Genomic DNA, 27893 nt, shown 5'->3' with positions numbered 1-27893 from the left:
ATATGTTCAAACAAATATTTGTCGGTCTTTATTTCAATGGCTGTTCAGTACTCCGCTATGGGCCATGATGTTTCTTTTTAAAAAGCACCTTATTTTCGGTTGCCGTTTGAATTGTCCAATCAGCGCTCGGGCGCCTGTCGGTTTATTTCGCGGAGCTGACGGCGAACCTTAGACATACACAACCGGAGCAACGCTGACGCTGCACAACTCAAAGTTTGATTCACACAAGATCTGTCTGGTAAGCACAAATAAACTCATACTATAATATAGTGACATTCTAACGTTAGTTTTAAATGACTCGCTCACATAGAGTTATGTTGTATAGCATTTTCTTTTCTGAACAGTGATGCCACGACCTCTTAATGTGCAGGTTTAGCTGTTAGCTGTGAAGATATTCGTATTTTACTCATTTTAAAAGTAAATCCACACTCTGTGAGTAAAGTTCGGCCTAATGTCTTTATTTTGAAACGTTTGTGACGCGTTTTGTTGTGTTATCGTTGTGCTTTAATCACAGGGAGGCAAAATGCATAACTCAAGCTAGCGCTAGCATTTGTTCAGCATGATTAAGTATGAGTACTTAGTACGCATTGCCGTGTACTTGCTGCTATGAGATTATGTCCTGCACTGCAGAATGCCTAGCAACGAACCTCGCGCCATTTTCAATTGTGTCTCGGTTGATTGCAAACAGTCATTTTGCGAATACGAAACATTTAACATTAATTTCTATCGGCAGCATAACAGCTCCACCGCCGCCAAGGCTTCATAACTGCAATTTATCTTGGGTCTAATCGAGCGATGCTGTGATGATGCTGCTTCTCTTTGAGGTAAAGTTGATTTTATATGTGCACATACATTTAGGGACAACGTGTTACAGGCATCCTATATTGTTTACCATGGTACTTTGAATATTCGGTCTGAAATCACATGCAAGTATGACTTCAAAACAATATAAACTTAGCACTTTATTTGACTTGAACAATGTTGTACTTTAATAATTATAGGCTGATAATATGATTTCTCTATTTAATATTTGCAAAGAATAATTGTGTGAAATAATATTATTAAGGAGAAAGTCTGAATGTGTGAATTAAACCTAATTTACCTTAATCTTTGTGCCTTTTTTGATGAAAAGTAAGACGTAATGTTTCATTATGTTTAGGACTCTTGTTGAAGAGGTGGCGTTTGACAAGTTATCAGCAACACCCTGCTTCACTGTGTGGTAAGTTTGATTGTATAACATTTATTTTAATATTTCACATTTTAACGGTTAATTTTACAGTTGTGGCAGCACACAGGAATTAAAGGATTAACATTGATTCACTCAAAAATAAAAGTTTCATTATTGATTAGGGTTGCTCATGTTGTTCCAATCACTTTGGACCGTCGTTCATCTTTTGAGCACATATTAAGATATTTTAGATTAAATCTGAGAGCTCTCTTCATCCTCCATACATGTCAATGGTGCTGAGACATTGAAAGTCCAAAAAGGAAACAAAACCATTGTCAAAACATTTCATATGCCTTCAGTGGTTCAGCTGTAATCATACAAAATTAAAAAAAATATTTTTGTGTGCCAAAAAACTGAAAACATTGTTTGCCTGTGTCTTCCATATCAGAATAGGGTGCACTTTTACCACGGGCGATGTGTGTTGCACTGCTGACTCAAATGCTAATACATAATACTGCCTATAGTAAATCCACATACTGATCTGCTATGGGAGAAAAGAGATGGGTGTATTTATTGTATTTTTGGCACACAAAAGTGTTTTGGGCTACGTTTAATTACAGCTGAACCGCTGAAGTCACATAAAATGTTTTGAAAATGTTTTGGTTTTTTTATGGACTTTGCATGTCTCTTGACCATTGCAGTCTATGGACGATACGGGAGCTTTCAGATTTCATCTAAAATATCTTAAATGTATAGTTCACTTAAGAATGAAAATGTTGCCTTCATAATAATTTAAGTTGTTTGTTTTTTTATCTTGAGCACAAAAGAAGACTTATTACATTTTTTTGGAAACCTCTAACCATGGACTTTTAAAGTATTTTTTTCTTCTATGGAAGTCAATGGTTACAGGTTTCCAACATTCTTCAATATATTTTTCTTTGTGTTCAACAAAACAAAAAACGTAAGCTGGTATGGAACTAGGTTGAGTAAATGATGGCAGAATTTTCATTTTTGGGTATGTAAGTTATGCAAATCGAGATGATGAATGAATGAAGGTCTATACGGGATACGGGAGTAATTGATAAAAGTATTTTCTTTTTTGCGTGAACTATCCCCTTTAAATGGTACAAAATGTTTTATATTAAAACCAAAATATATTTAATTGTTTTTGTCCCTGGACTCTTCCTGCTAAACACCTAACCTATTCATGCCTACCATTGACCAAAAGATGACAACTCTCCACATTTCTGCATTCATCTCAGCAATCTGCATGAAGTTTTACTGCTAGAACATTTATGGTCCAGTGAAACTGGGTTCTACTTTGGCGTTTATTCAAAGGTAGGTATTAAATCAAATGAACATTGTTATTTACTTATAATACTACGCAAGCAGTTGAGTAGTAAAATTCATTTTCAAATTTAATATGCAAAATGGCAATGTAATTTGTAAAATAGCCATTTATTGATGTATATAAATAAGCACAAAATGAAAATGAAATGAATCAGTTACACACATTAAATCAATTTGCATATTACATTTTTACTTTTAGTTATCTAATTATAAACCGTTAAAATTAGTGTATGTAATAAGCGTGTTAAAACTGGTTGGTAATGGCAAATAAAAATAATATTTAATTTTGCATACATGTTGTGGAGAATGCTCATTTATAAACAGCAATACCAATTGCCATTTTACATAGTGTTGCTGTCTTTCCTATTACATTTTTACCAAAAAATCAACTCATATGCTTCCATAATAATTTGAAACCACCCCGAATTCGTTCTGCAGATCACAAATTAAATATTTTCAAGAATGTTGCAATGTTGATTTACATAATAGAATTGAATTATGAATGGCTCTCTTAACAGTGGTACTTCCAAACTGATGGTTGGGAATAAAGAGATCGTTTACCACAAAATGAGAATTATATTGGCATTTACTCAGTTTTAATTAGATCAAAAGTTGATTCTGCATAAATTTCTCGGACCTATTGGTTACATTGGAGAGAAATGTAACTAAACCATTAACAGCCACCATTGACCTCCATACTACTCCCCGATACAATGGAAATCAGTGGACTCCTGTATCTGTTTGTTTACCCACATACTTTAAAATGTGATCTTATGTTCAACAGAAAAAGAAGGGGAAAAACTAATACTGTGATTTAAACAACTAAAGAGTAAATTATGTCACTTTTATTTTTTCAGGGTAACTATCACTTCACTCAGTATATCTTCTAAATAAAGTCATTTATTGTGTATTTTTAGGTGCTTCAACATAAATCCAGAAAAGGGCACCATCCAGTCGAGGAAAAAACAGCTTGCAGTCAACCCCTGAGTTCTCACACTGATAGCAGACATAGCTGATCATGAATGGAGGGTGGACTAAGGTTGGACTAAGCCTTTCTTGACTTTGACTTTGTCTGAACAGCACAGAGGCACAGATAAAGCCTCACGATTATGTTATTTACAATTGTTGTTTTTTTTTTACCCAAATTATGTACATTTAAAATTTTTCATTTATTATATTGTGAGGTGTACATAATACTACAGTTGAAGTCAGAATTATTAGCCCCTTTGAATTTGTTTTTTGTTTAAGTATTTCTCAAATGATGTTGAACAGATTCAGGAAATGTTGACAGTATGTCTGAAAATATTTTTTCCTCTGGAGAAAGTCTTATTTGTTTTATTTCGGCTAGAATAAAAGCAGTTTTTAATTTTTTTAAACACCATTTTATGATCAAAGTGATTAGCCTCTTTAGGCTATATTTGTTTTTGATAGTCTACAAAACAAACCATCGTTATACAATAACTTACCCAATTACCCTAACCTGCCTAGTTAACCTAATTAACCTAGTTAAGCCTTTAAATGTCACTTTAAGCTGTATAGAAGTGTCTTGAAAAATATCTAGTCAAATATTATTTACTGTCACCAGGGCAAAGATTAAAATAAACCAGTTATTAGAGATGAGTTATTAAAACTATTATGGTTAGAGATGTGCTGAAAAAATCTTCAAAAATTGGGGAAAAAAATAAATAGGGGGGCTAATAATTCTTGACTTCAACTATATGATTTGAGAACAAAATATGTACCTAAAATAAAATATTAATTTTAATAATTTTAGAGTTTTAAAAACTTGTATTTTCTTGTTTAATGTCTAGATTGTTTAAAGAGTGGTTGACTCAAAAAATTAATATAGTTTTGTATAGTGATTTAGTCACCCACAGGCCATCTAAGATGTTTAAAAAAAAAAAAAATACAACCCCAAATTAGAAAAAGACATAAATGAAAACACAAATAAGAAAGCAGCGATTTCTAAATTTACTTTGACTTGTATTCCATTGCAGGGCATAATCATAAATCATGTGTTCCTCATGAGATGTATATATATATATATATATGTTCTTGCAACACATTTCAAAAAGTTAAAGCAGTACAGCATTTACCACCTTGTAATGTTGCCATTCCTTTTCACAACACTTAAAAGACGTTTAGGGACTGTTGTGTTGAAAGATGCATGGGCGTCCCTGGAAAAGAAGGCAGCATATTGTGCTCCAAAATCACTCTACTCTTCAGCATTAATAATGCCATCACAGAAGTGCAAGTTACCTTTGCCAAGAGTACTGACACAACCCCATACCATGACAGACCCTGGATTTTGGACTTGTTGGTAACAGTCTGGATGATTCCTTTTTTTTCTTTGGTCTGGAGCACACAGCGTCCATTTCCCCCCAAAAATACCTGAAATACTGATTCACCTGACCACAGTACATGTTTCCAAAGTGTCATGGTTCATCCCGGATGCCTCTGAACCCAGAGAAGTTGACGGCATTTCTGGACACTGTTAACCTACTTCCTTTTGGCAGAGTACTGATATCGCTTATAGATAAATGAGGAGTTTTGATGCAGTGCTGCCTGAGGGATCGGAGATCTTTGTTGTTCAGCTTAAACTTGCGCCCTTGTCCTTTACGCACTGAAACTCATCCAGATTCCTTCAATCTTCTAATGATGTTCTGCACTGTTGAAGGTGAACTATCCAAATGTCTTCCTCTCTTTCTTTGAGGAGCATTGTTTTTAAACATTTCAATAATTTTTTTACATATTTATTTTCAAACTGGCGATCCTCGGCCCATCTTTGCTCCTAAAGGACTAGACTTTTCTTGAATGCTGCTTTTTCACCAAATCCTAATTACAATCACCTGTTGACATCACCTGTTTCACATCACATCATTATGTAACCAATTTCCTGATTACTAGCCCTAAATTGCCCCTGTCTCAACTTTTTTGGATTGTGTTGCAGGTCTAAATGATAGAAAAATAAGTATATTAACAAATCAAATTAAGTTGATCAGACAAAATATAAAATAATTTGCGTTCATGTCTGCAGTGAAATACAAGTCAAAGTAAATTTTGAAAACACTTTCTTTTTTATTTGCATTTTCTATACTGTGCCAATTTTGTCTGATTTGGAGTTTTACTTATTTCTTTATTGGTAACACTTTATAATAACTTTAAATCATTTATTTTTACATTAGCAAACAGTGAATTCATTATTCCGTCACCTTTGAATTATTATAGTTTTGTCAAAATTGAGTTATTATCATTCAGAACTATTCAAATTAACATATTAATTGTTTCAGGCATATAATAATGATTACCATTTATATTAATAAATACTTTATAACCACAAATTCATATAATACTATTATTATAGGCATGTATTTATAAAGTTCTTACTAATGTCTTGTCTTATAATGTAGTCTGAATGCTTAACAAATGATGAATCAACTATTTACCAATGCTTAAATGATTTATAGTGTGTAGGTATTATAAGGTGTTACCCATTTATTTTTATTTATTTATTTATTTTTTCATTATGGGAAATGATTTTTTGTGTCTGAAACTTTAAAAAAAATTATATTCTTATGCCTTTGCTATTGATTTCTGTTAAAGAATGTCAAAACCAAAAAGGTTTCATTCAGCTATATGGAGCCAGTCAGTTTTCACTGTTGTTTTGAGGAGACTGGCTCTGCATTTGTTGCACTGCTGTTAAATAAAAGTTTCAAAGTCTTTTACATTTGACATTATTGTTTATTACTGTTATTTAACCTGCCGTTTTTATACATTATCTTTGAATGTTGAAGAACATCTCTACTGTATTTTTAAAGGTAGATTTCTGGCAACCACAGCAGCCAGTTTTTTACTGTGAATTTTACAGTACTCTTACTTGTACCGTAAACTGAAAACCATCTCTACTGTATATTTAACTGTAGATTTCTGGAAACCACAGCTGACAGTTTTATACCGTAAAATTTACAGTTCTCTTAATCTTAATTCTGTAGTTTGTGAAAGGAATCGTTCATTACCAGTTATTTGAAATCCTAAAAATTCGACATCGTCTTTAGCGATTTCCATCTTTTTATAATTTAACCGAAACCCTTCTTTAGTCAGTCGGTTTAAGGTCTCATCTAATATTTTAAGATGTTCTTCCTCATCATTGGTAACAATTAGAATGTCATCTATGTATACTACAATGGGAAGGACTTTAAGAATTTCCATCATTATGGCTTGGAAAGCATTTGGAGAATTCTTAAATCCTTGAGGTAAAACATTATATACATACTGTTTATTCTCAAAGGTAAATGCTGTGCGCGCTCTGCTCTCAGGCTTCAGCGGCACAGACCAAAATCCGTTTGCAAGATCTATCTTGGATAATAATTTCCCCTCTGGGGCTGCGCCCGTAGCGTCTCTTACATTAATCAGATATCTTGTATCTGGTACAGTTTGTTTGTTTAATGCTTTATAATTCGTTACCAACCTCCACCCCCCATCTGGTTTTGCTACTGCTTGAATAGGGGAATTTGTTGGCGCATTATCAACTTCTTTTATGATACCTTTCTGTTTTAATTCCTCGATAGTAATTTTTATTTCAGGCAACGCGCTTCTATTAATCGGATATTGCCTTTGTGGTGGTGGTATACCACCCTTTATTTCGTAATGCCACATATCAGATCATTTTCCGCAATCATTCTTACTTCTTGCGGCGTGGCTTTGATATTTTCTTAATATCTCGGTGACTTTAATATGGTCGGCTTTGCTAGTTTCGGCCATTCTGACTATTTCCTGAGCTCTCTTTGTTACCGTTGCTTCAGTTGGAAAGGTTATTTGTGTTAGCGCGTACAGTGCTCGTTCTCTCAGTTCGCTAACGGCCTGAGGTGATTTTTTTTCTTTCTGTTTGCTCCCGCTAACATAACAGACTTTTGAACGGAAAGTTCGCCTTCAGAGGAGCATGCCGCTTCGGAGCTGTCTGTCTCACTCGACGCACTGGGTAGTGGGGTATTCTGCCTCATTTTTCCCTCAGTGATTAACTGCCTGCCTCTATTCTCTTGAAAGCCACCTTTAGCAAAGTGTTTTCGTTTTTTTATTTTATTTTTTTTTTTTATGTTTTATTTATACATTGTGAAACATTACAAAAATGTACAAAGACATAAACATGTAACAATTAGCAAATACACTGAAGAGTATTTTGAGCAAACAGTAATAATATAAATAAATAAACAATAATAAATAAAAGATAAAGAACAATAGATAAATAAAATAAAAAACAACAACACTAGTGCAATCTTATATACATAAAAAACAAGTCTACAATGTGTTGACCAGAAGTAGTTTCCCATAAAAGCTGGGCATTAGGGGGTGGGGACTCAATCAGAAGGAGCAGGGTCAAGCTGAAGAGTTTGGACATATTTGCGAAGGGGTTCCCACAAATGAATAAAAATAGTGCTAGTTCGGTAAAGAAGGAGGGTGAGGGCTCTTCCAGTTCAGATGAATTAATCGCCTAGCCAGAAGGGTTAAGAAAGCTACAAAGTCTACAAAATGAGAGGGTAAAGTGTGGTCGGGCGGAAGAACCCCTAATAAACCAATAATTGGACATGGCGGGATATCAACAGTGGTAATAGCTGATAGCGAGAGAAATATTTGTCTCTAAAAAGAAAGCAGTGAAGGACAGGACCAAAACATATGAAATAAAGTGGCTGTACCAGAATGACACCTGTCGCACTCAGGGTCTATAGACGGATTGATGCGAGCTAGCCTGCTTTTGGACCAATGAGCTCTATGCACTACCTTGCATTGTATTAGCCTGTGACGTGCACAGATTGAGGAGGAGTTAACCCTGTTCAAGACCGCTTTCCATGTCTCCTTGGTAATCTCAATTCCCATGTCTTGAGACCAGGTGGTCCGTAAGTTATCAGAAGAAAATTGAAGATTAACAATTATATTAAATAATTTAGAAATTGAACCTTTAGCACAGGGATCTATGCCCAGTATTGTGTCTAGATCTGAAGTTGGCGGTGCATTTGGAAAGTTAACAAATTTTTTGCGCACAAAATCTCGAGTTTGTAAGTATCTGAAAAAATTGGATTTAGGGACATTAAATTGAGAGGCCAACTGACCAAAAGAGGCAAAAACACCGTCAATGTAAAGATCACCAAAAGAAGCCAATCCAAGATCTCTCCATGAGGCATAAGCACTGTCCAAGATAGAAGGGTAAAACAGAGTATTGGAGTGTATTGGGGATAATAAAGAGATATTATGAAAACCAAAATGGCGCAAAATTTGGGTCTAAATTTTGAGACTGTTTTTTACAATTATATTATTTGAATATTTAATTGGGGTCATTGTATATGGGAGGCATAAAAGAGCAGCCAAAGAGGACGACTTATTGCACGAGACAGACTCAATGTGCAGCCAAGAGGGGGATTCGCAAATTTGCATAAATGTAGCCAATATAGAGTAGAGCGTATATTTGCTGCCCAGTAATATATTTGGAAATTTGGAAGAGCTAGACCACCCAATTGTTTTGTTCTTTGAAGAATAGTTTTACGAATCTTTGGGGTTTTTCTGTTCCAGAGAAAACTAGAAATAGAGCAATCAAGTGAAACAAAAAAAGATTTTGGAATAAAAATAGGAATACATTGTACTTCCTAGATTTATTTACTTATTTCATTCATCTTAATACAGTTAACCCTACCGATCAAAGATAAAGGGAGGAGAGACCATCGATTAAAATCCTGTGTAAGATTATTCACTAATGGGACAAAGTTGAGGTCAAATAAGTCTGAAAAGCTTTTTGTGACATTTATGCCCAATTATTTGAAACTTTGTAAGGAGGATTTGAAAGGTAGAGAACCTAATGGGTAATCCAAGGCTGCTGTATTAATAGGCATTAATTCACTTTCACTCAAATTTAATTTATATCCTGAAATCAGGCCGAAGTCTGCTAGCAATTTCAACACCAAAGGAATAGAGGTACAAGGGTCAGACACGTATAACAAGAGATCATCGGCGTATAAAGACAGTTTGTGCTCCCACTCCCCCCTTTTTATGCCAGCCATTGCACTGGCTCTTAAAGCAATTGCCAACGGCTCAATAGCTATTGCAAATAGTAGAGGGGAGAGTGGGCAGCCTTGTCTAGTACCGCGACCAAGTGAGAAATATTTAGAATAATTGTTATTTGTTCGTACACAGGCCATTGGAGATGTGTATAAAAGTCTAATCCAAGTTATAATTTGATCAGGAAGCCAAATTTCTTCAGTGTGTAAAGCAGATACCTCCACTCGACTCTATCAAATGCCTTTTCAGCATCCATAGAAATAACTAATTCTGGAGATGCATTTGAAGAAAAAGAGTAAAGAATATTTAAAAGGCGTCTAATATTGTGAAAAGAGTGTCTATTTTTAATAAAACCTGTTTGGTCCGATGAGATTATAGCTGGGAGAACCGTCTCTAGACGTTTTGCTAAAACTTTAGCTAATAATTTGACATTATGACAAATTAAAGAGATGGGACGATAGCTACTGCACTGGGAGGGATCTTTATCTTTTTTAAGAATAAGGGAAATAATAGCCTGTCGGAGAGAAGGAGGAAGGATACCTGAACTGTAAGACTCATTAAACATGTTAAGTAAAAGAGGAGACAATTTGTCAGAAAATGTCTTAAAGAATTCTGCAGGAAAGCCATCAGGCCCTGGGCACTTGCCATTCTGCATGAGATTTAGAGCAGTCTTAATTTCTTCCAATGCAAGTGGAGCTGCCAAATTAGAGGAGATATCAGAATCAATACAGGGTAAATTTAAAAATTTGAAAAAAAAACTGTCAAATTGAGCCTCTTCGACTATATTTTCCGAAGTATATAAAGAGGCATAGAAATCTTTAAACATGTCATTAATAGTTAGTGGGTTGGCTGAAAAACCAGTGGGTGTGGAGATTTGAGTAATATGATGTGAAGCTGCAGACTGACGTAACTGATGAGCAAGCAATTTACATGATTTATCACCGAATTCATAATAATTGGAATGAGTTTTATGTAAAGCATCAATTGCTTCATCTGTGGTAAGCAAATCAAATTCTGTCTTTGTTGTGAGAAACCGAGCGAAAAGGTCAGGGTCTGTTGAGTTAGCACATTTAGCCTGGAGGTCTGACAACAAATTAAGAAACTTGACCCTACTTTCGTTCATTATTTTTTTCTTGTATGCTGCATATGAGATAATTTCTCCCCTTAAGTAAGCCTTGCATGCCTCCCAAATAGTCTTAGGTGAAACTTCTGGAGAGAGATTTGTAGAGATAAATAGATCAATACGATCATTAATAACTGCTATAAACTCAGGATCTTTAAGTAGTAGGGAGTTAAAACGCCAGGGTGGCCTAGACATTGAAAAGCCAGGAAGAGCCAGATCAAATGTAACAGCGGCATGATCTGAAATTACTATAGCATTATAAACACATGAACTAATCAATAGAAGCAAATTATTATCAACCAAAAAGTAATCTATACGGGAAAAAGAGCGATGGACAGGAGAAAAAAATGAGAATTTTTTTGTATTCGAAATTAAAAAGTGCCAAACATCAGAAACAGCATATTGCTCCATAAAAAGCTGAATGATCCTACTCGATTTAGACTGTGCACAGAGTCTGGAAGATGAGCGGTCTAGAAGAGGGTCTAAGCAACAATTAAAATCCCCACCTAGAATTAGTTGGTTTGAGTGTAAATCAGGGAGGGAAAACAAAACTTTTTTGAAAACTGCCTCATCATCCCAATTAGGTCCATATACGTTAGCCAAAACCAAGCGAGCTCCGTTTATTTGTCCTCTGAGAATAATAAAACGCCCATTAGGATCCGAAATAACCTCAGAGACTGAAAAGGGAATCGATTTGTGGATAGGAATAGCTACACCTCGGGACTTGCTCTGGAAACTAGAATGGTAAAGCTGACCTACCCATGCCTTTCTTATCTTTAGATGATCAGCAGGCATAAGGTGTGTTTCTTGGATAAAGGCAATGCTAGTATTTAAATGTTTTAAGTAGTTAAGAACTTTATTTCGCTTCACCGGGGAGTTAAGCCCCTTAACATTCCAACTAGTGAATTTTAGTACACCACGCGTTGCTACCTTGTTACTCATGAGAGACATTAATAACAAATACTATAAGAGTGATCAAGTCTATGAGAACCCACCCCCAAGTATGCACAGCCAACATAGCAGGTGGCTAGAAGCATTATGAGGATACAAAATGCAGTAAAAGTGATTGCACACAAAAATACAAAAAGAAAAAAAAAGCACAAAAAACAAAACACAACGGTAACAAAGGGGAAAAAAGATAAACCCACTCTTAAACCCACCCTTTCCCCAGCTGACAACAAGAACTGCAGCTAAACCCACTTTACCATAACAGGCAAGTTTCCTAACTCCTAGTCCTCCCAAACATAATAGTTACATCAGTAATATTAAATTTCGATTTTCATTCAATGCTTACTGACAAACTTAGACTGCAAAACAAATTGGAGGAAGAGAAAAAAGAAAGGCGAAGCAATCGCACACAAAATACAAAAGGGCAGTAACACTATGCCTCACAAAATAGGCACAAATCTAAGTAGATTGGATTTTAACATAACATAAAAGAATCTGCAGTAAGCTTTTAACTAAGCAACATCAACATAGCTTTATCAAATTTAACAATGTCCAATATAAAATCCGCTGGGCCAACCACCCCTTGGAGAGGGAGGCGGCCAGAAAGACATTAATGACTGTACATAGTAGAGTCTAATTCAACTTGTTTGCTACTAGTTCGAACTCTGGATGAAACTGTTGGCTTCCGAAACCGAAGCAAGCCATTTCTTCTCACCGTTTGGAAGTGTTATTCGAAGTCTAGCAGGGTAGAGAAGCGCAGGCTTGAGTCCTCGTTTGTAGAGTGATGACATCACGTCTTTATACTCGGCGCGAAGTTTCACAACATCAGGGCAATAATCCTCAAAGATACGAATCTTGTGGCCATCATACAGCAGCTCACCCTTTTTGCGAGATTCACGGACGACCAAATCCTTTGTTTGAAAGCGATGAAATCGCAGGATGACAGGTCGCGGTCTCTGGCCTGGTGCAGGTTTAGGCGCGAGGCTGCGGTGAGCTCTGTCCAGCTCAGGCGGCTAAGTTAACACCTGGGAGCCAAGGACATCGACCAAAAGCTGAGAGAAAAAAGCCGTCGGTCGCGGCCCCTCGACTGATTCGGGTAAGCTGACTATTCGAATGTTTTGGCGCCGGCTGCGACTTTCAAGATCGGAAACTTTAGCTTTTAGCCATTCATTGTCCGTCTGGAGCCTCAAACACGTATCGTTGAGTTGATCGAGTTGCTGACTAAACTCTGTAGCACCAGACTCAAGGTTTCCGATGCGAAGGTCATGATCAGCCACCGTGGATTGAATATTGTCATGCTTGGTTGCCAAACTTTCAAAAGATGTTTTAAAATCCTCTGCAATCGAAGCTCTAAGGTCATCATATAGCGCACGAATCTCGGCCAACGTGACGCAAGCATTCGGCGAAGGAGAACCTTCTTTATCGACCTGTCTGCCCCTTCCTTTTGACATTTCAAAGATTAAAATATGTCGCAGAACAGTAAATAAACGAATACTGTCAGAAACTAGCAAAATCACTGATGTTAATAGACAAAACTGAAAAGTTTTTTGGGAGCTGACCACGCGCACGTCTACTCCTCAGGCGCCATAACCGGAAACCTCTTTCGTATTTTATGAACCGTTCCTAGTTTAGGGTTTTGTTTGCTCGACGGGTTTTTTGTCCGCCAGTTTATGGATCATATTGAGTCTGGCTTTCTTAATATATCAGTTCATCTTAACATCTCGCCTGCAGTACAAGATATTAGCCGAAGCTAGATATATTATCTCAGCCTTCTCTTTTTGTTCTGCGTCCTACCTTGTTTACGTGAACTTTGAACCCATGTAGGAGACAAATTTTTTAACTCCCTGTCTACTGTTGTGGTTTCTGGCTTTTCTCTTAATGAATCAAACTCAGACTGGGGTTATGAATATCAGAAGAATATACTTTATTGGAATATTTCCCAAAAAAGCAGAGACAGCCTGGAGCAGACCCATCTCAGTCTCTCCCCAGGACAAATCCAGTGTCCCTTAAATTTGCTATCCCCTTTATCCTTGCTTCCTCCCACCTTTGTGTTTTCACAGCTGTTTACTGGTTCAACAGGCCTCTCCCAGCTCCTACTCCTTTACGACCCCTTTAAAGACCCCTCTTCTTGTTGGCCCATATAATGTACAGATCTAATATAATCATCACTGTTTTTCCACATACAGTTCACATTTGGTAATCATGACTAGTATCTGTGTTTCAAACATCTAAACTGGACTCTTCTCCCCCATACAGTGTGTGTCTTTTCAAATATACATGAGAGTTTCAACATGTGTTGTTTACATTTCATGCCTTTCTGACACAGATAGTTCTCAATGCATCCCCAAGTCCTCTCTCATGCTCTTTTATGACCCCTTTGCCTTAACCTATCACCTGTTTTCAAAGATATATAATGGCAGATTCGTAGGGCCCTCCACTCACCCAATTAAATGTGATACTCAGAACCGCATCCTGCCTCTACACATTTAAGTCGAAGGCTCTTTCCAGGAACCGAACCATGAACTACTCTGAAGTGCGTAACAAGCATTTAACCATTTAATTCAGTCTCAAAAACAAAACACTTCAGGTCTGCACTGGAACTTTAGGCACCTAGCTAAGCAGCCTTGCTCTAACCTCAGCAACACGAGGACTTTTTTACTTTGTCAACATCTATGTTGTACACAGTGGTGTGAATGAAAGTGTACATGTTGTGCAGCATAGTGTTGTAAAAGGTGCCAAAAACATAATCTGCCTCAAACAGTTCATCAAAAGCACCAAGAGAAGAGGTAGACTTGCATGGAATGGCATGCTGATCAAGGATGATGAAGTACTGGTGAATTGAATCCTTCTGAGAACCTACAGCCAGGAGATAGGGCTAAGTGCTTGCAGAGATGTCTTGCAGCTGCTCCTCGATGTTTGTTCCCCTCTAAAAAAAAAGCAAGCCAGTAAAAAAAAGAAACATCACCAACAAGTTAAATAATAGAAAGCTATGACAGAACAATCATAAAATAAAACCAGCAAACAAACCTTCTTGAACACAACAAAATGATTTTCTGCTTAAGCAGAGACTTTCCCTGGTCTCTTCCGGCCTTGGGCAAACGGTGGGATCAGATGCAACAGTAGTAGTACTGAAGCAAGGTCACGGTCCCAAACTGTTTAAACGGGTAACAAACTATTGGTTAACATAATAAATGTTAACTCAAAGCAAATATTGAAAAATAGAAGTTAACTACTTAAAAAAGCTAAGAATATATAAAGAGTGACTAAAGCTACATTAACAATCTCAGTCTGAATCATTATTTGTAAATCTGATTAAACTCTGATCCAAATAACAAATGTATAAAAAAATTGCTTGAATAGGATTTGCAAAAATACACTATATATATATATATATATATATATATATATATATATATATATATATATATATATATATATATGAATGAATACCAATTGGATATGAACAATATTTAAAATGAAACTGACTATAAGACTATGGCTTACTTCATTCATGCTTGGGTTCCTTTAAATATTATAATAAATATTTAAGTATAAGTATAAAACATTACTTAAACATTAAATCAAAATTCTTACCAATATGAACACCTTCTTCAGAGTGATCACAAAGAGATTCTGCTGCTAGCAGAAGTTTCTGTAAATCGCTGGTTGCAGGAAGCCTTTTGCACTGCTGAATGACTTTTTTCTTGAACGCTGTTGTCCACTTCTCTAGTAGCTTGCCTGACACTCCTTCTCCAAACATCAGAACAAACTCTTGCTCAAAATCTAATAAGCATAACATTTTAATTATAGACCTTTTTCACAGCGGAATTGAATACTGGAAGCGCCCTCCGAAGCAATGTTTAGCTTATTCTGACCACATTTCTAGAACTACTCGATCTTGCAGATTTGCACTCTATAACATCAGAGAGGTCCGACCCTTCCTATCTGAACATACAGCTCAACTCATTGTTCAAGCTCTTGTTCTCTCCAAACTGGACTATTGCAACTCTCTGCTAGCCGAGCTTCCAGCTAGTTCTATCAAACCTCTTCAGCTGCTTCAGAACGCAGCAGCACGAGTGGTCTTTGATGAACCCAAAAGAGCACATGTCACTCCGCTACTCACCCGTTTGCACTGGCTGCCAGTTGCTGCCCGCATCAAATTCAAAGCTCTGATGTTTGCTTACAAAGCGACCTCTAGCTGTGCTCCTTCTTATCTGCTCTCACTTCTGCAGATATATGTGTCCTCCAGAAACTTGCGTTCTGTGAATGAACGTCGCCTCGTTGTTCCATCCCAAAGAGGGAAGAAATCACTTTCCCGAACTCTCACATTCAATCTGCCCAGTTGGTGGAATGAACTCCCTAACTACATCAGAACAGCAGAGTCACTTGCTGTCTTCAAGAAACGACTAAAAACTCAACTGTTTAGTCTCCACTTTCCTTCCTAATCTGTAACTGCCTCTCTGGCTATACCACTAACTGTGCCCTCTCTCTCTCTCTCTCTCTCTCTCTCTCTCTCTCTCTCTCTCTCTCTCTCTCTCTCTCTCTCTCTCTCTCTCCCCTCTCTCTCTCTCTCTCTCAAAAAATAAATAAAAAAAAAATAAATAAATAAATATATATATATATATATATATTTATTTATTATTATTATTATTTTTTTACTAATGTTTTGCTTCTTAGACTTTACACACCTGAAACTTGTCTACAGCACTTGTTCACTGCTGCTCTTATAGTTGTGTAAATTGCTTCCTTGTCCTCATTTGTAAGTCGCTTTGGATAAAAGCGTCTGCTAAATGACTAAATGTAAATGTAAATGTTATTCTGGTTTCGCTAACAGTCGCAGAAACGTGACAGCCTCAGGACATCGGACGTCAACTTTGCCTTAATTTGGACAAGAACAGGTTGTTCGCTTGGTTAATAAACTGATGTAGCCTAAATAAATCAGCATTTAAAAGGAATTTGTGCAGAAAATGTCACTTACACAAAGCGTTTGCAACTTTAGATTACAGTAAGGTGCGCTGCCAACAGCATAAGATCTGCTAACTCAAGCCATTCGTTAGCAAAAAATAACTATTTAACATCCAGCAGGATTAGTTTTATGTTAGTAGTTGTCCGTAAGCTGTGCTAACCCCCTCCTTCCTTTGTATTCAGGGTCAGATACGGGCGAGTTGCTATCGGTCAATGCGAAAGAACGAGGAGCCCCATAATGACAGGTTGCTTAATGCTCGTAAGGTTTACTCAAGTCTGGAAACATAATTTAGCTCCAACTCACCGGAAAAATAAAGATGATTGTTGTTGTGTTTGAATACGATTCTATTAAAGCACTTCAGTTTAACACTAATCACTCAATTTTAAAGCTAATGTCTTCAAAACAGTCCGTCTGTAGCGTATAGGGTGTGTTTCTGAATCTTCAGGGTAAAGTTAGTTCATGTTCAGTTCAGTTTGTTCATCTGCTTTGAATGTTTTTATTATTTATTTAAAGAACAGCAAATAACATTTTACAACACAAAAATATACATGCCAGGGGGTAATTATAGATAAAATACAAATATACAAAATGTACATAGTAAATAAATACATTATAGAGGTCACAATTCTTTAAAGTGGGTAGGCTTCCTTGTTTAAAGAGTCTCTGATGCTGGTAATATACAAGCATAGTTCAGTGATCAATACCTTAAAATTTGGTTGCTTATTGGTAAATTAGACAGTAAAGCCAAACAGTTCATTTTCCCTCAATGATGAAAGAGGTTTTGAACACTGAAAATTGTTAATAATTGTTTGCAGCTCTTCCTTTTGAGAAATATCTTCCTTTCCTTTACAGAAATACAATTTACATCAATTCCTCTTTTACATTTCTGTAAATAATGTTTTGCTGGATCAAATCTGTGGAGAAGTTTATAGAATATTTCTTTAATTTAGTTTCTTACCTGATATTTCTGTGGTAACAGCCACACTTTCTTCAGCAAATCAAGTCACCCTTTAATAAAGACATACAATAAAACTTTGTATAAGGAACAGTAGTGATTTCTTTTTAGAAAAGAGTTGGAAAAAACTCTATTATTACTCTTGGTATTTACTGTAAAACAAGTTTTGCCAACATAAGATTTAGTAAAATCAGAAGACGATGGTCTTGATTAATAACACTAAATAACATATGGCTCTCTGAAGGAATTAAACCAATAACTACTACAATAATACTGTGATGAGAAAGGAATTCATTGTAAGAAAAGTATACCATCTTTATTATAAAACTGACTAACCAAATTAATTTAGTTGTAATAAATAGCATTTGTATTAGTTGTCTATTATTCCAATGTGGGGGGAAATTATGCTTATATATTAATGATCTTGATAGGAGCACTTGTTTGCAGAAGGCAGATAACTTAACTGGAATTTTGTCTATATTATAATTTCACATTTAAATAAAACTAAGACCACCAATATTTGATCAAACATAATGATCTCCACTTTGAAGTGCGTACTGCACATGAGCGTACGCTGGCATATCACTTGAAATGAAGGACATTCATTCCGTCTAATTCATTTCACCCATGATTTCCTCTGTCCTTTGTCTTTTCGTGGAAACTGAGTTAAGGATGTCGTTTTTTTTAAGCTGGAGCAGCCAGGAACGCTGCAATGACAGCGACGAGACGATTCTGCCATTCTATCTTACTCCGTTGCATTGGAACCGGATGTTGTGATACGCCGTTTCGCTTACCGGAACCAGGAAGTGTGAAAAATGTCTATTGTAATGCTTACAGCAAATCTGAACATGAAATACAAAATTAAAACATGTAAACTCCACTGACACCACTGACTTTGTTTTTTATACAACAAACCATTTATCAAATATGATTATAAACACTTACCAATCCTTTAATGTCATTGAAACAAGGAAAAATTGTCAATATATCACTTGTCTGCTTGGGATCAAGAACCATCTCTTGACGATAGTCAAATGACAGGTTCATTTTCTTCTTGATGGCATCCTCATCAGCAGAATGGTTGATGAATGCAATTGCTTCCTTGCATTCATTGTCACTTAAGACAATCTCCGAAGTAAACTGTGAATGCCTTGCTACAGTTGGTCCACCAGACCCCCGCTCAGCATTCGACACTTGACCTGACAAACAACAAAACTATTTTAACTGTTGATTCATACAAAAAAAAAAAAAAAAAAAAAACATCATCCAAGTACAAAGAAAATTAGGTTGCTACACTTCTGAATTTTAGTTTGTACCTTCAAATGATCCTCATTGTTCTTTAGCCAGGTTTCTCTGTATAGTTTTGATTATCCATGCCAATTACCCAGTGCCACTCACCATCATAGTAATGCTCCTAAAAATGTAAAAAAAAAAAAAAAGGGGGGTAAAAAGGGGGACATTCAGAAGCAAAATATACCATCTGTAGTATGGGTGTGTAAAAAAATAAAATAATAAAATTTAAAAAAGCATGACAACACAAATTGAAAATAAAAAAAATTAAAAAAAAGTGCAAGACTTACAAAGCCATTTTTGGAGAACGGGTCACTGAGGTAGGGGAACAAATCCACAATTCCTCTGGCATATGTTTCTTTGACCAGCCTTGGTGGGGACCCTCTGCATAATAATGAATAATTATTAAAAAATAAAATGCACAACTATATCAAGAAGCTCTATATATATATATATATATATATATATATATATATATATATATATATATATATATATATATATATATATATATATATACATATATATATATACTGTCTGTGTGTGTGTGTGTGTATAGAGTTCAGTACACGGATCAGGCAGGAATGACATGAAATGAAATTAAATGAAACTAAATGAAATCGCTCGGTAATGACTGCTGGGCAAATCAAGACTTCGCACTGACTGTTGGTGTGAGTGTGGTTTAAATGCACTGAGATGATGAGAGACACCTGTGCCACAATCAGTGACAAGCAGAAGGGCTCTCAAATGGGAATTTGAGTCCAAGAGTCTGATTAGAATTCAGGCGATAACTCCCTCTGGTGGTGCACAAGAGAGTGTTCTCACTTACAACAATTGTTAGGAGAATAACAATTAAAACCACCATCCTTTCAACATATTGACAGTAGTTAAATAATAATGACATTATTGGTTGTCTATCCAGAAAAGAAATGTGACACAGGCCATCCTGTTTTCAGGACAGCTCTGTGAGATTTAAACACAAGTCTTTGGAATCAAAGACAGACATGGTACAGTGATGCTATGACTGCAGTCATTGATGTCAGTCACTAGTACATCAGAGTGAGGTTTCCCCATACCAGTCAGCCTTTGTTAAAAAGGAAACTCATTTTAAAATGACTAATAATATGAACATATATTGTGAATAATGTGTTTGTTTGTTTTTTGTTGTTGTTTTTTGCAGGTCTGTAAATATGGATATATCATTGGGAAGTGAACTGAATGAAATTCTTAAAAACAGTAAGTCAATAAGTGGACCCACCACAAAATATATTCTGACCCCAACAGTTTTAACTGATGGAGACTTGCTGAGGAAAGAGAGAATTGGACCACAAAATGAAGGCAAACCTAATAAGGTCATACTAATGCTTGGAGAAACAGGAACAGGGAAATCTACCCTCATCAATGCAATGATCAATTACATCATGGGCATCAGATGGGAACACAAGTTGTGGCTGGAAGTCACTGAGATACCTGAAGACCAAACGCAGTCTCAGACAAAAGTAGTGACTGTCTATGAGGTTTCTGCACAGAGCAGTCCATTCCTTCTCACTGTTATTGATACTCCTGGGTTTGGTGACACAGAGGGCTTCGATAAAGACAGACGCGTCTCTGAAGCTCTACAGCAGTTGTTCAGGTCTGATGACGGCATTCATGAAATTCATGCCATATGCATCGTGCTGAATGCGACAGATGTTCGACTCCATGAGAGAAAGCGCTATATTTTGGATGAAATTCTGTCATTATTTGGCAAAGATATTGACAAACACATCTTACTGCTCCTTACACACCAAGAAAAACAAAAGCTCCCCAAAAAAATCCTAAATTATTGTAAGGAATCTTTTGTCAAATATGTAAAAAATAATGAACATGTTTGTTTTTTAGTTTGACAACTGTCAGAGTGAATACTGTGATGATGATGACAGAGAGAGTTATAAAACCTCTTGGGATAATGGCATTGAAAACTTCAAGCAGTTCTTTGAATATGTGAACAAGATTACCCCAATAAGCTTACACATGACTGAAGGCGTGCTCAGAGCCAGGAAAGAGCTGGATGCCTGTGTCAGCAATTTACGGAGCAGAATCGAACTGGCAGATCTGAAAAAACAAGAACTGGAACAAACTAAAAATGCTTTGGATAAACTTGGAGAGGTGCAGAACAACTTTCAGTATGAAGTTGATGAGGCTTACAAAGAGCTGGTCCCAGTGGATTCATCCTGGTGGCACTTGAGCAGACAGGCGACCCGATGTGAACACTGTGAGGAGAACTGCCACTATCCTGGATGCTGGTGGGTCTCAGATCTCTCAAAGTGTAGTATGATGGATAAGAGTAAAAAGTGCAAAGTCTGCTCAAATAAGTGTGACGTCGAGAAACATGTGAAAGATGACAAGAAATATGTGAATAAAACAAAAAGGGTCACAAAAACAAATGAAGATCTGAAAAAGAAATACCAGGAGTATGGAGAGAAAAAAAGCTTGATGAGTAGACTGGAGAAAGACATCCAGCAGGCAGAGGCAGAGAAGGTCAGACTTGTGGAACAGTGCTATCAGTGTTTGGAGAAATTAATGGAGACGGCATTAAAATCTACATCCGTCTCCTCCTTCATCCATCTTGACTTCATGATTAAGAAGATGAACGAAACTGGAAATCAAGAAAGAGTCCAGAAGCTTGAGGATCTTAAAATGAGAGGAATTGAGGAGAATAAGGGACTGGCTGAAATGCTGAAATGCTGAAGAACATATCTCTCAATTGGTGAATGCTAATGAGGTCCAGACTAAAGATGATCTTAGCTGACCAGCAGTGTCTCATCAAGTAATCGCACGATTACATTAGTTTAATTAGAAAATGAATTTTATTACTTAAAGCAAATAAGAGGAATAGTTTGAGTTTAAGAGCTGAGATTTTTTTAAACATTTTTAATATTGTTTTACATTGAACAGAAAAACTATAATAATAAGCTTTAAAATTCGACATTAAGAACTTGCTTACGCATGAAACAGCTCAACAAATAAGCTTATAAATGTTTCTGGAAAAAGCAGCATGAAGCTTTGCTGAACATTTATTATTTGTTAATTAAATAAAATATGAGCATTCACACAAACTACAACCTATGACCTTGCTAACAATAAAACACACAAAACTAAAGAAACTACAACAAATAAATAAATCAGAAAGTGCCATTGATAGTCTAGTAGACCTACAGTGAAAAGCAGAGGGAAAAAAACAAAACAAAAACTAGTCACATCCTAGAACGTAGCTAATGTTGTTGCATGTGTATGTTAATGCTCTTTGTAACCTAGGTAGACTGCTATGTCTGTGCTAAATAGTGTTTATTGATGATTGACTGGTGGTATATCAATCTTCTTGCTATTAAAAACCTTAGACATATTGCTTAAGTTAGACTCAAACAACATCACAGAAGTGTTTGATATGTGCACACAGCTAATGTGGTTTACAGAATAACCGTATGCTTTGTATGTTGCTACTTGTTGCACAAGTTGAGATGATAAAATCTTTAATACTTCTCTATGAACATTATTCAACAAGCATGTGTAAATCACCAGACATGAATAAACTGGCTAGAAGGCAACATCCCATTGGCCAACTTAACCCCTGAGTTCATGGCATCAGCACCCTATTTAAGGAAAGCATGACCAGTTCACACCCTCTCTCCTCACTCTTCCTCTCCGTATACTGGCAACTGTCATCAGCCAAAATGCAGATCTTATGCCTCACTCAAGCTGAGGCCAGGCTTCAGTCTTCTCACTATTCAGAGACCTTCAGCATGGAGCCGAGTCTCTCAGTCCTGGACAATTCCAACTCATAGCCTTGCTGGAATGCTAATCAGCCGATCAGTATGGAGAACCAACAGCAACCAATCATCTTAAGACAAAAGCACAGACAAAAGAACTATGCGAGTATGATTTAGATATCAGATATGCCAGTTTATCATGTCCTTTGTTAAAACACGGATATTGTTCTGGTCAGCTGAAGTCTGAGCTGACGAAGTTTAATGCTGTCTGACATTACAGAAATATATGCACACAATTATTCAATAAACTGCTCTTTTATCATCCTGATTCTGCTTTGTTTTTGACTGTTAATAACCGTTTAACTGCTTTTATATCTGGCAAGTTAAATCTGATATTTTTGATGTGGAAATCCAATAAACAATGTGGAATATGTGTATGGGTGTTTCCCAGTGTTAGGTTGCTGCTGGAAGGGCATGCGCTGCATAAAACATATTTTGGATAAGTTAGCAGTTCATTCTGCTGTGGTGACCCCAGATTAATAAATGGTTATTACACATACACAAGCACACACACAGTTATTTGTAAATTGAAAACAGGGATATGTTTAGGATCTCTGTAAAATCTTGTTAAGTCAGATTTTTTTAATCCTAAACTTTGACAAAAGGTTTAGAGATTTTCACAGTATTTGCTCTAATATTTTTTCTCCTGGAGAAAGTCTTATTTGTTTTATTTCGTCTAGAATAAAAACAGTTTTAATTTTTTTTAAACAAATTTAAGGTCAATATTATTAGCCCCTTCAGCAATATTTGTTTTGTCGATTGTCTGCAGAACAAACCATCATTATTTTCACAGGACGGGATACAGGTAAGTCATATAAACACAGTTTATTAGTAGGATGGCACACACAATAGCAGGTGGGTAATTGTAATTGAAATAGTCTTGATAAACAATAACCAGGTTTGTGACTGTTTCATGCTTGGAGGCTGGAGATGAACACCACACAGGATGAAGACCAGATGAGGAATCAGGAGACACCACAACTAGAGGAAACATGGAGGATACTGGAAATCACAGGAGAGATGTAATGTGAGGAATGCTGACAACAGAGTTGAAGGTCCACATGCAGTTTATTATGAGAATGGTCAGGCAGGCAACTTAACAGGATCAAACAGGCACATGCAAGCAAATGCAGAAGAATGGTCATATAACAGGCGAATGGTCAGTACAGGCGGCAAGCAACGTAAACTGACAAAACAAAGCAAGGGTCAAACACAGCAAGGCAAGGGAAACATGTTGCGATGTCACAAAACAAGGTGTGTGTGTGTGTGTGTGTGTGTGTGTGTGTGCTGTTTATTTAGTCCTTGAATCTGTTCATGAATAGTTCAATTAGCAGATTAGCAATCACTGGAAAACCAGAACAGTTGTGAGTGTGTGGTGCATGACAGGATTGTAGTTCCTTTGGCGGCAGATTTGTAGTTCTCCAGCAGTCTGTATAGAGTAGAACCCTGGTGATTGTGACAAAAGGTAAGTAAACTTAGAACTAAGAGTAATTTTCTTGTAACTTTCAGTCCTTTCTGGTACAACTGACAAGACCAGACTCTGAGTGTACTGTAAACTGTGCTTATGTAGTGCTCCTACAAAAAAAAAAACTTCTTTCCTTTAAACAGAAATTTTGGGGAAAAAAAACAAAGGGAGCCAATATTACAGGAGGGCTAATAATTCTGTGTATGCAGTTGAAGTCAGAACTATTAGCCCCGCTGAATTATTAGCCCCTCCTGTATATTTTTCCCCAATTTATTTTTAACGGAGAGATTTCTCCAACACATCTCTAATCATAATAGTGTTAATAACTCATCTCTAATAACTGATTTATTTTCTCTTTGTCATGATGACAGTAAATAATATTAGACTAGATATTCTTCAAGACACTAGTATTCAGCTTAAAGTCACATTTAAAGGCTTCACTAGGGTAATTAGGGTAAAGTTAGGGTAATTAGGCAAGTCATTGTATAATGATGGTTTGTTATTTGTTCTATATAGCTTAAAGGGGCTAATAATTAAAATAATAAATTTAATTATTTAAAAAATATATAATCCCACAAGTTCCTAGATAAAGACTCGGACTTGTTGGACTCAAATGGTCCATTGCATGTTCAAAAATTGACGGAGATCTGAATTGAAAATTAACAAGTTTTATTTTGAATGCAAGAAGTTAGAGAGTACAATTTCTGCGCAGGAGAGATGTACTAATGTATCAGCCTCTCCCATGATACTGTCCTTCATACTTTTTATACTGTCTCTCACACATTCTCTAACCTTATTTGACTTATATGGTGTTGTCTTGACAGTTTGACCATTCAGCAACCAGATATTCCTCTTCCTGGTATCTGTGTATCTTCTCTTAACAGATGTTTCAGAGCACGTACACACAGCTTATACATCTTCTCACTCTCCATCACCCCCACCCAATCACAGGATGCTCTAGCATCCAGTAACATTTCTCTATACTTTGTGCACCTAATATAGCAGTTAACTCTTTAAAGCAAAAGCCTTCATGTCTATATTTACTACGTACTTACTAACAAAGCTTAATAAAATGCTTATCCTTCAGACTCAGGGATGATTGTGCCTTTGTGAAAGCTTTTGTGCAGAAGGCGAGTAAATTCTCAGGAATTTTGATTGTGAAAGTGAATAAACCCTTAAACTGCCTTCAGACTGTTTAAATAAACATCATACTATCCATCTAGATATAGATACCTTTAAGGAGAGGTCCAAACAAAACACATGTATATGCTCCACATACTTGAGTGTGTCCAGTGTGTAGTCTGTATCCTCCAGCTTTTGGGAGAGCAGCTTGACTCCTGAATCTCCTGGATGATTGTAGCTCAGATCCAGCTCTCTCAGGTGTGAGGGGTTTGAAGTCAGAGCTGAAGACAGAAAACCACAGCCTTCCTCTGTCACCATACAGCCAGACAATCTGCAAACCCAAATACATCTGTAAACTCAACAGAAAGAATTTTAACTGCAGTGAAGTAGAAGAGAACAGATAAATAAGAGCGAAGTATTTGTCTATTGTCACTAGACACCAAAGGCTGAAACATTAAATGCCATTGGTGATTTTTAAAGGTGAAGGGATTTCTTTTGAAGAAACTGATATTAACTATATCATTACTTATCACACATCTTGTTGTTAAGCACAAAGGTAAGGCATTGATCACACAGTCCATAATTATATGGACAGCAACAACAAGGATAATCCAAAACATAATCAAGTAAACAGGCAGAAGGGTTAGGGCAGGTAGCAAAATATAAAGAATCCAAAAACAGTCAAAAATCCCGTCCCCTGCTAGCGGGTTATTGCACAAAATGATTAGCCTTGATCTTCAAGCTAGCCTGGCTGAATTTAGCCTTGACTCAGTTGCATGAAAGCAGGCTAAAGGAAGATACCATTGAAATCTATTCTTTTCAGCTATATCTCATTCTAGAAGAGCCTAATACTAGGCTAAGATTAATCCAAGTGATTTATCTTTTACTTTCACTGGCAATACTACAAGAAATGAATGTTAATTAATTAATTAATCTCTTGTGCATATCTAGCGGACAGTTTTTGGTCTTGTAAATTTGTGCTTTTGTGTCTGTACAAATGTTCAAACATATAATGCAGTGTACCTGCACTATAATCAACCAAACTGTGTGACTGAGGGGATTCTGGTGAGGAGAATCCTCCATGTCCACACAGCTCTGAGCACCGCTGTAAAAACTGCTCTCAGGTTCTCTCTCCATCTCCTAAGCATGTGCAGGTTTTAGTTGTCAATGTGCAACGCAGAATATAAATTCTATGCAAACACAAAAATAGTCTCAATTATTTGCTTTTTTAAATCTCTGGCATCCCACAACATTGCACTGCTGTCACTTCTGTTTTGTATTCTCTGTTTTTGTGTATTTATTTATGTATTGCTTGTTTGCATTGAAGGCTGTAATTTCATATGTGATGTACATCAAGAATTTTTAGCATGTTTGACAATAAAACTGACTTGCCTTGATTTAACATTTCTAGTCATTTATTGTGACATTTATTTTTATAAAACCCTTTACCTCAGTGTCTCCAGTTTACAGTCTGGCCTCTTCAGTCCATCAGAGAGAAGCTCCACTCCTGAATCCTGCAGGTCATTGTTACTCAGGTCCAGCTCTCTCAGGACACAGTTGGAGGATAGTAGAGCTGAAGACAAACTCTCACAGGAATCAGCAGTGAGATTACACATCGCCAAGCTGAGAAACAACACAAATTACATCAACAGAGTAATCTTAGAAATATATGTTTGGTACTTCCATAATCAATCAATCAATCAATCAATCAATCAGGTGTTTAAAGTCAGACCTCAGTGTCTCCAGTTTACAGTCTGGACTCTTCAGTCCATCAGAGAGAAGCTCCACTCCTGAATCCTGCAGGTCATTGTTACTCAGGTCCAGCTCTCTCAGGACACAGTTGGAGGATTGTAGAGCTGAAGACAAACTCTCACAAGAATCAGCAGTGAGATTACAGGACTGTAGCCTGTGTAGAGGACAAAACAAACAACAGTATTCATGTGTTAATCTGTTATGGCCTATAAACTGACGCACAAATGACTTAGGAAACCACTGATTACAGTCATATAGTTAGACGAAAGGTTAAAACACAGGATGAACAAACAGCGATTATTGAATATAAATTCAGACCCAATCAAAACAGCTAACAACATATAATACTTAAGAAAACTCTTACAGTGCTCTCCTGGTGTTCTTGACCACAGGTGTCAGTCTCATCAGTGCTTCGTCAGATCTTCTGTATTTCTGCAGTTCAAACTTCTCTTGAGTCTCTTCTGACATCAGGAGCACAAACACCAGACCTGACAACTGAGCAGAGGACAGATGTTGCACTGAAAGATTTCCAGAGCTCAGACTTTTCTGGAGTTCCTCTACAAAGTCATCCTTCAGTTCATTCAGACAGTGGAAGAGGTTGATGGTCCTCTCTGCTGATTTCTCCTTCTCTATTTTCTCTTTGATATAGTCAGTCGTTCAATTCAATTCAATTCACCTTTATTTGTTTAGCGCTTTTACAATGTAGATTGTGTCAAAGCAGCTTCACATAAAAGGTCACAGTAAATAGGAACAGTGTAGTTCAGTTTGTAGTGTTTAAGTTCAGTTCAGTTTAGCTCAGTTCAGTGTGGTTTAATAATCACTACTGAGAGTCCAAACACTGAAGAGCAAATCCAACGATGCGCAGCTCTACAGATCCTGAACCATGCAAGCCAGTGGCGAC

The 27893-nt window shown here is 36.6% G+C and overlaps 2 protein-coding genes across 12 annotated transcripts in view; one reads left to right on the top strand and one right to left on the bottom strand.

Moving 5' to 3' along the window:
- The window catches only part of LOC130222383 (GTPase IMAP family member 4-like), a 27206-nt gene extending 4291 nt beyond the window's left edge, over positions 1-22915 (top strand). The window contains exon 2 of the mRNA XM_056454980.1: positions 20025-22915. Coding sequence (XP_056310955.1) covers positions 20025-20730 — 706 coding nt within the window. The 3' untranslated portion in view covers positions 20731-22915. The remainder of the gene's footprint in view (positions 1-20024) is intronic.
- Positions 13557-27893, bottom strand: LOC130222376 (NACHT, LRR and PYD domains-containing protein 12-like). 11 transcript variants are annotated; one of them, XM_056454966.1, is made up of 11 exons: positions 27357-27879; positions 26973-27146; positions 26690-26863; positions 25398-25571; positions 19135-19228; positions 18871-18968; positions 18500-18753; positions 17558-18396; positions 15228-15380; positions 14661-14785; positions 13557-14559 (listed from the first exon to the last, which is right to left on the bottom strand). In XM_056454966.1, the coding sequence occupies exons 1-6, from the start codon at positions 27458-27460 to the stop codon at positions 18894-18896; spliced, it is 795 nt and encodes a 264-aa protein (XP_056310941.1). In that variant the 5' UTR covers positions 27461-27879; the 3' UTR covers positions 13557-14559; positions 14661-14785; positions 15228-15380; positions 17558-18396; positions 18500-18753; positions 18871-18893. The 11 variants fall into 11 exon arrangements, with proteins under 11 accessions (XP_056310941.1, XP_056310940.1, XP_056310942.1 ...); XM_056454970.1 differs by lacking the exons at positions 13557-14559; positions 14661-14785; positions 15228-15380 and adding an exon at positions 17115-17443 and having other exon boundaries at positions 17558-17607; positions 18128-18396; XM_056454967.1 differs by lacking the exons at positions 13557-14559; positions 14661-14785; positions 15228-15380 and adding an exon at positions 17110-17443.

Source organism: Danio aesculapii, chromosome 4 (genome assembly GCF_903798145.1).
Source record: "Danio aesculapii chromosome 4, fDanAes4.1, whole genome shotgun sequence".
Classification (NCBI taxonomy): domain Eukaryota; kingdom Metazoa; phylum Chordata; class Actinopteri; order Cypriniformes; family Danionidae; genus Danio; species Danio aesculapii.
This window is presented reverse-complemented; position numbering and strand designations above follow the sequence as displayed.

Excerpts from the sequence above, each read along its gene's own strand:
- LOC130222376 (XM_056454963.1), bottom strand. The coding sequence starts at position 27,460 with ATGTCAGAAGAGACTCAAGAGAAGTTTGAACTGCAGAAATACAGAAGA. Across the intron at positions 26,864-26,972 it reads TGTAAACTGGAGACACTGAG|CTTGGCGATGTGTAATCTCA; the intron begins GTCTGACTTTAA and ends GTTGTTTCTCAG. Across the intron at positions 25,572-26,689 it reads TGTAAACTGGAGACACTGAG|ATTGTCTGGCTGTATGGTGA; the intron begins GTAAAGGGTTTT and ends TTGGGTTTGCAG.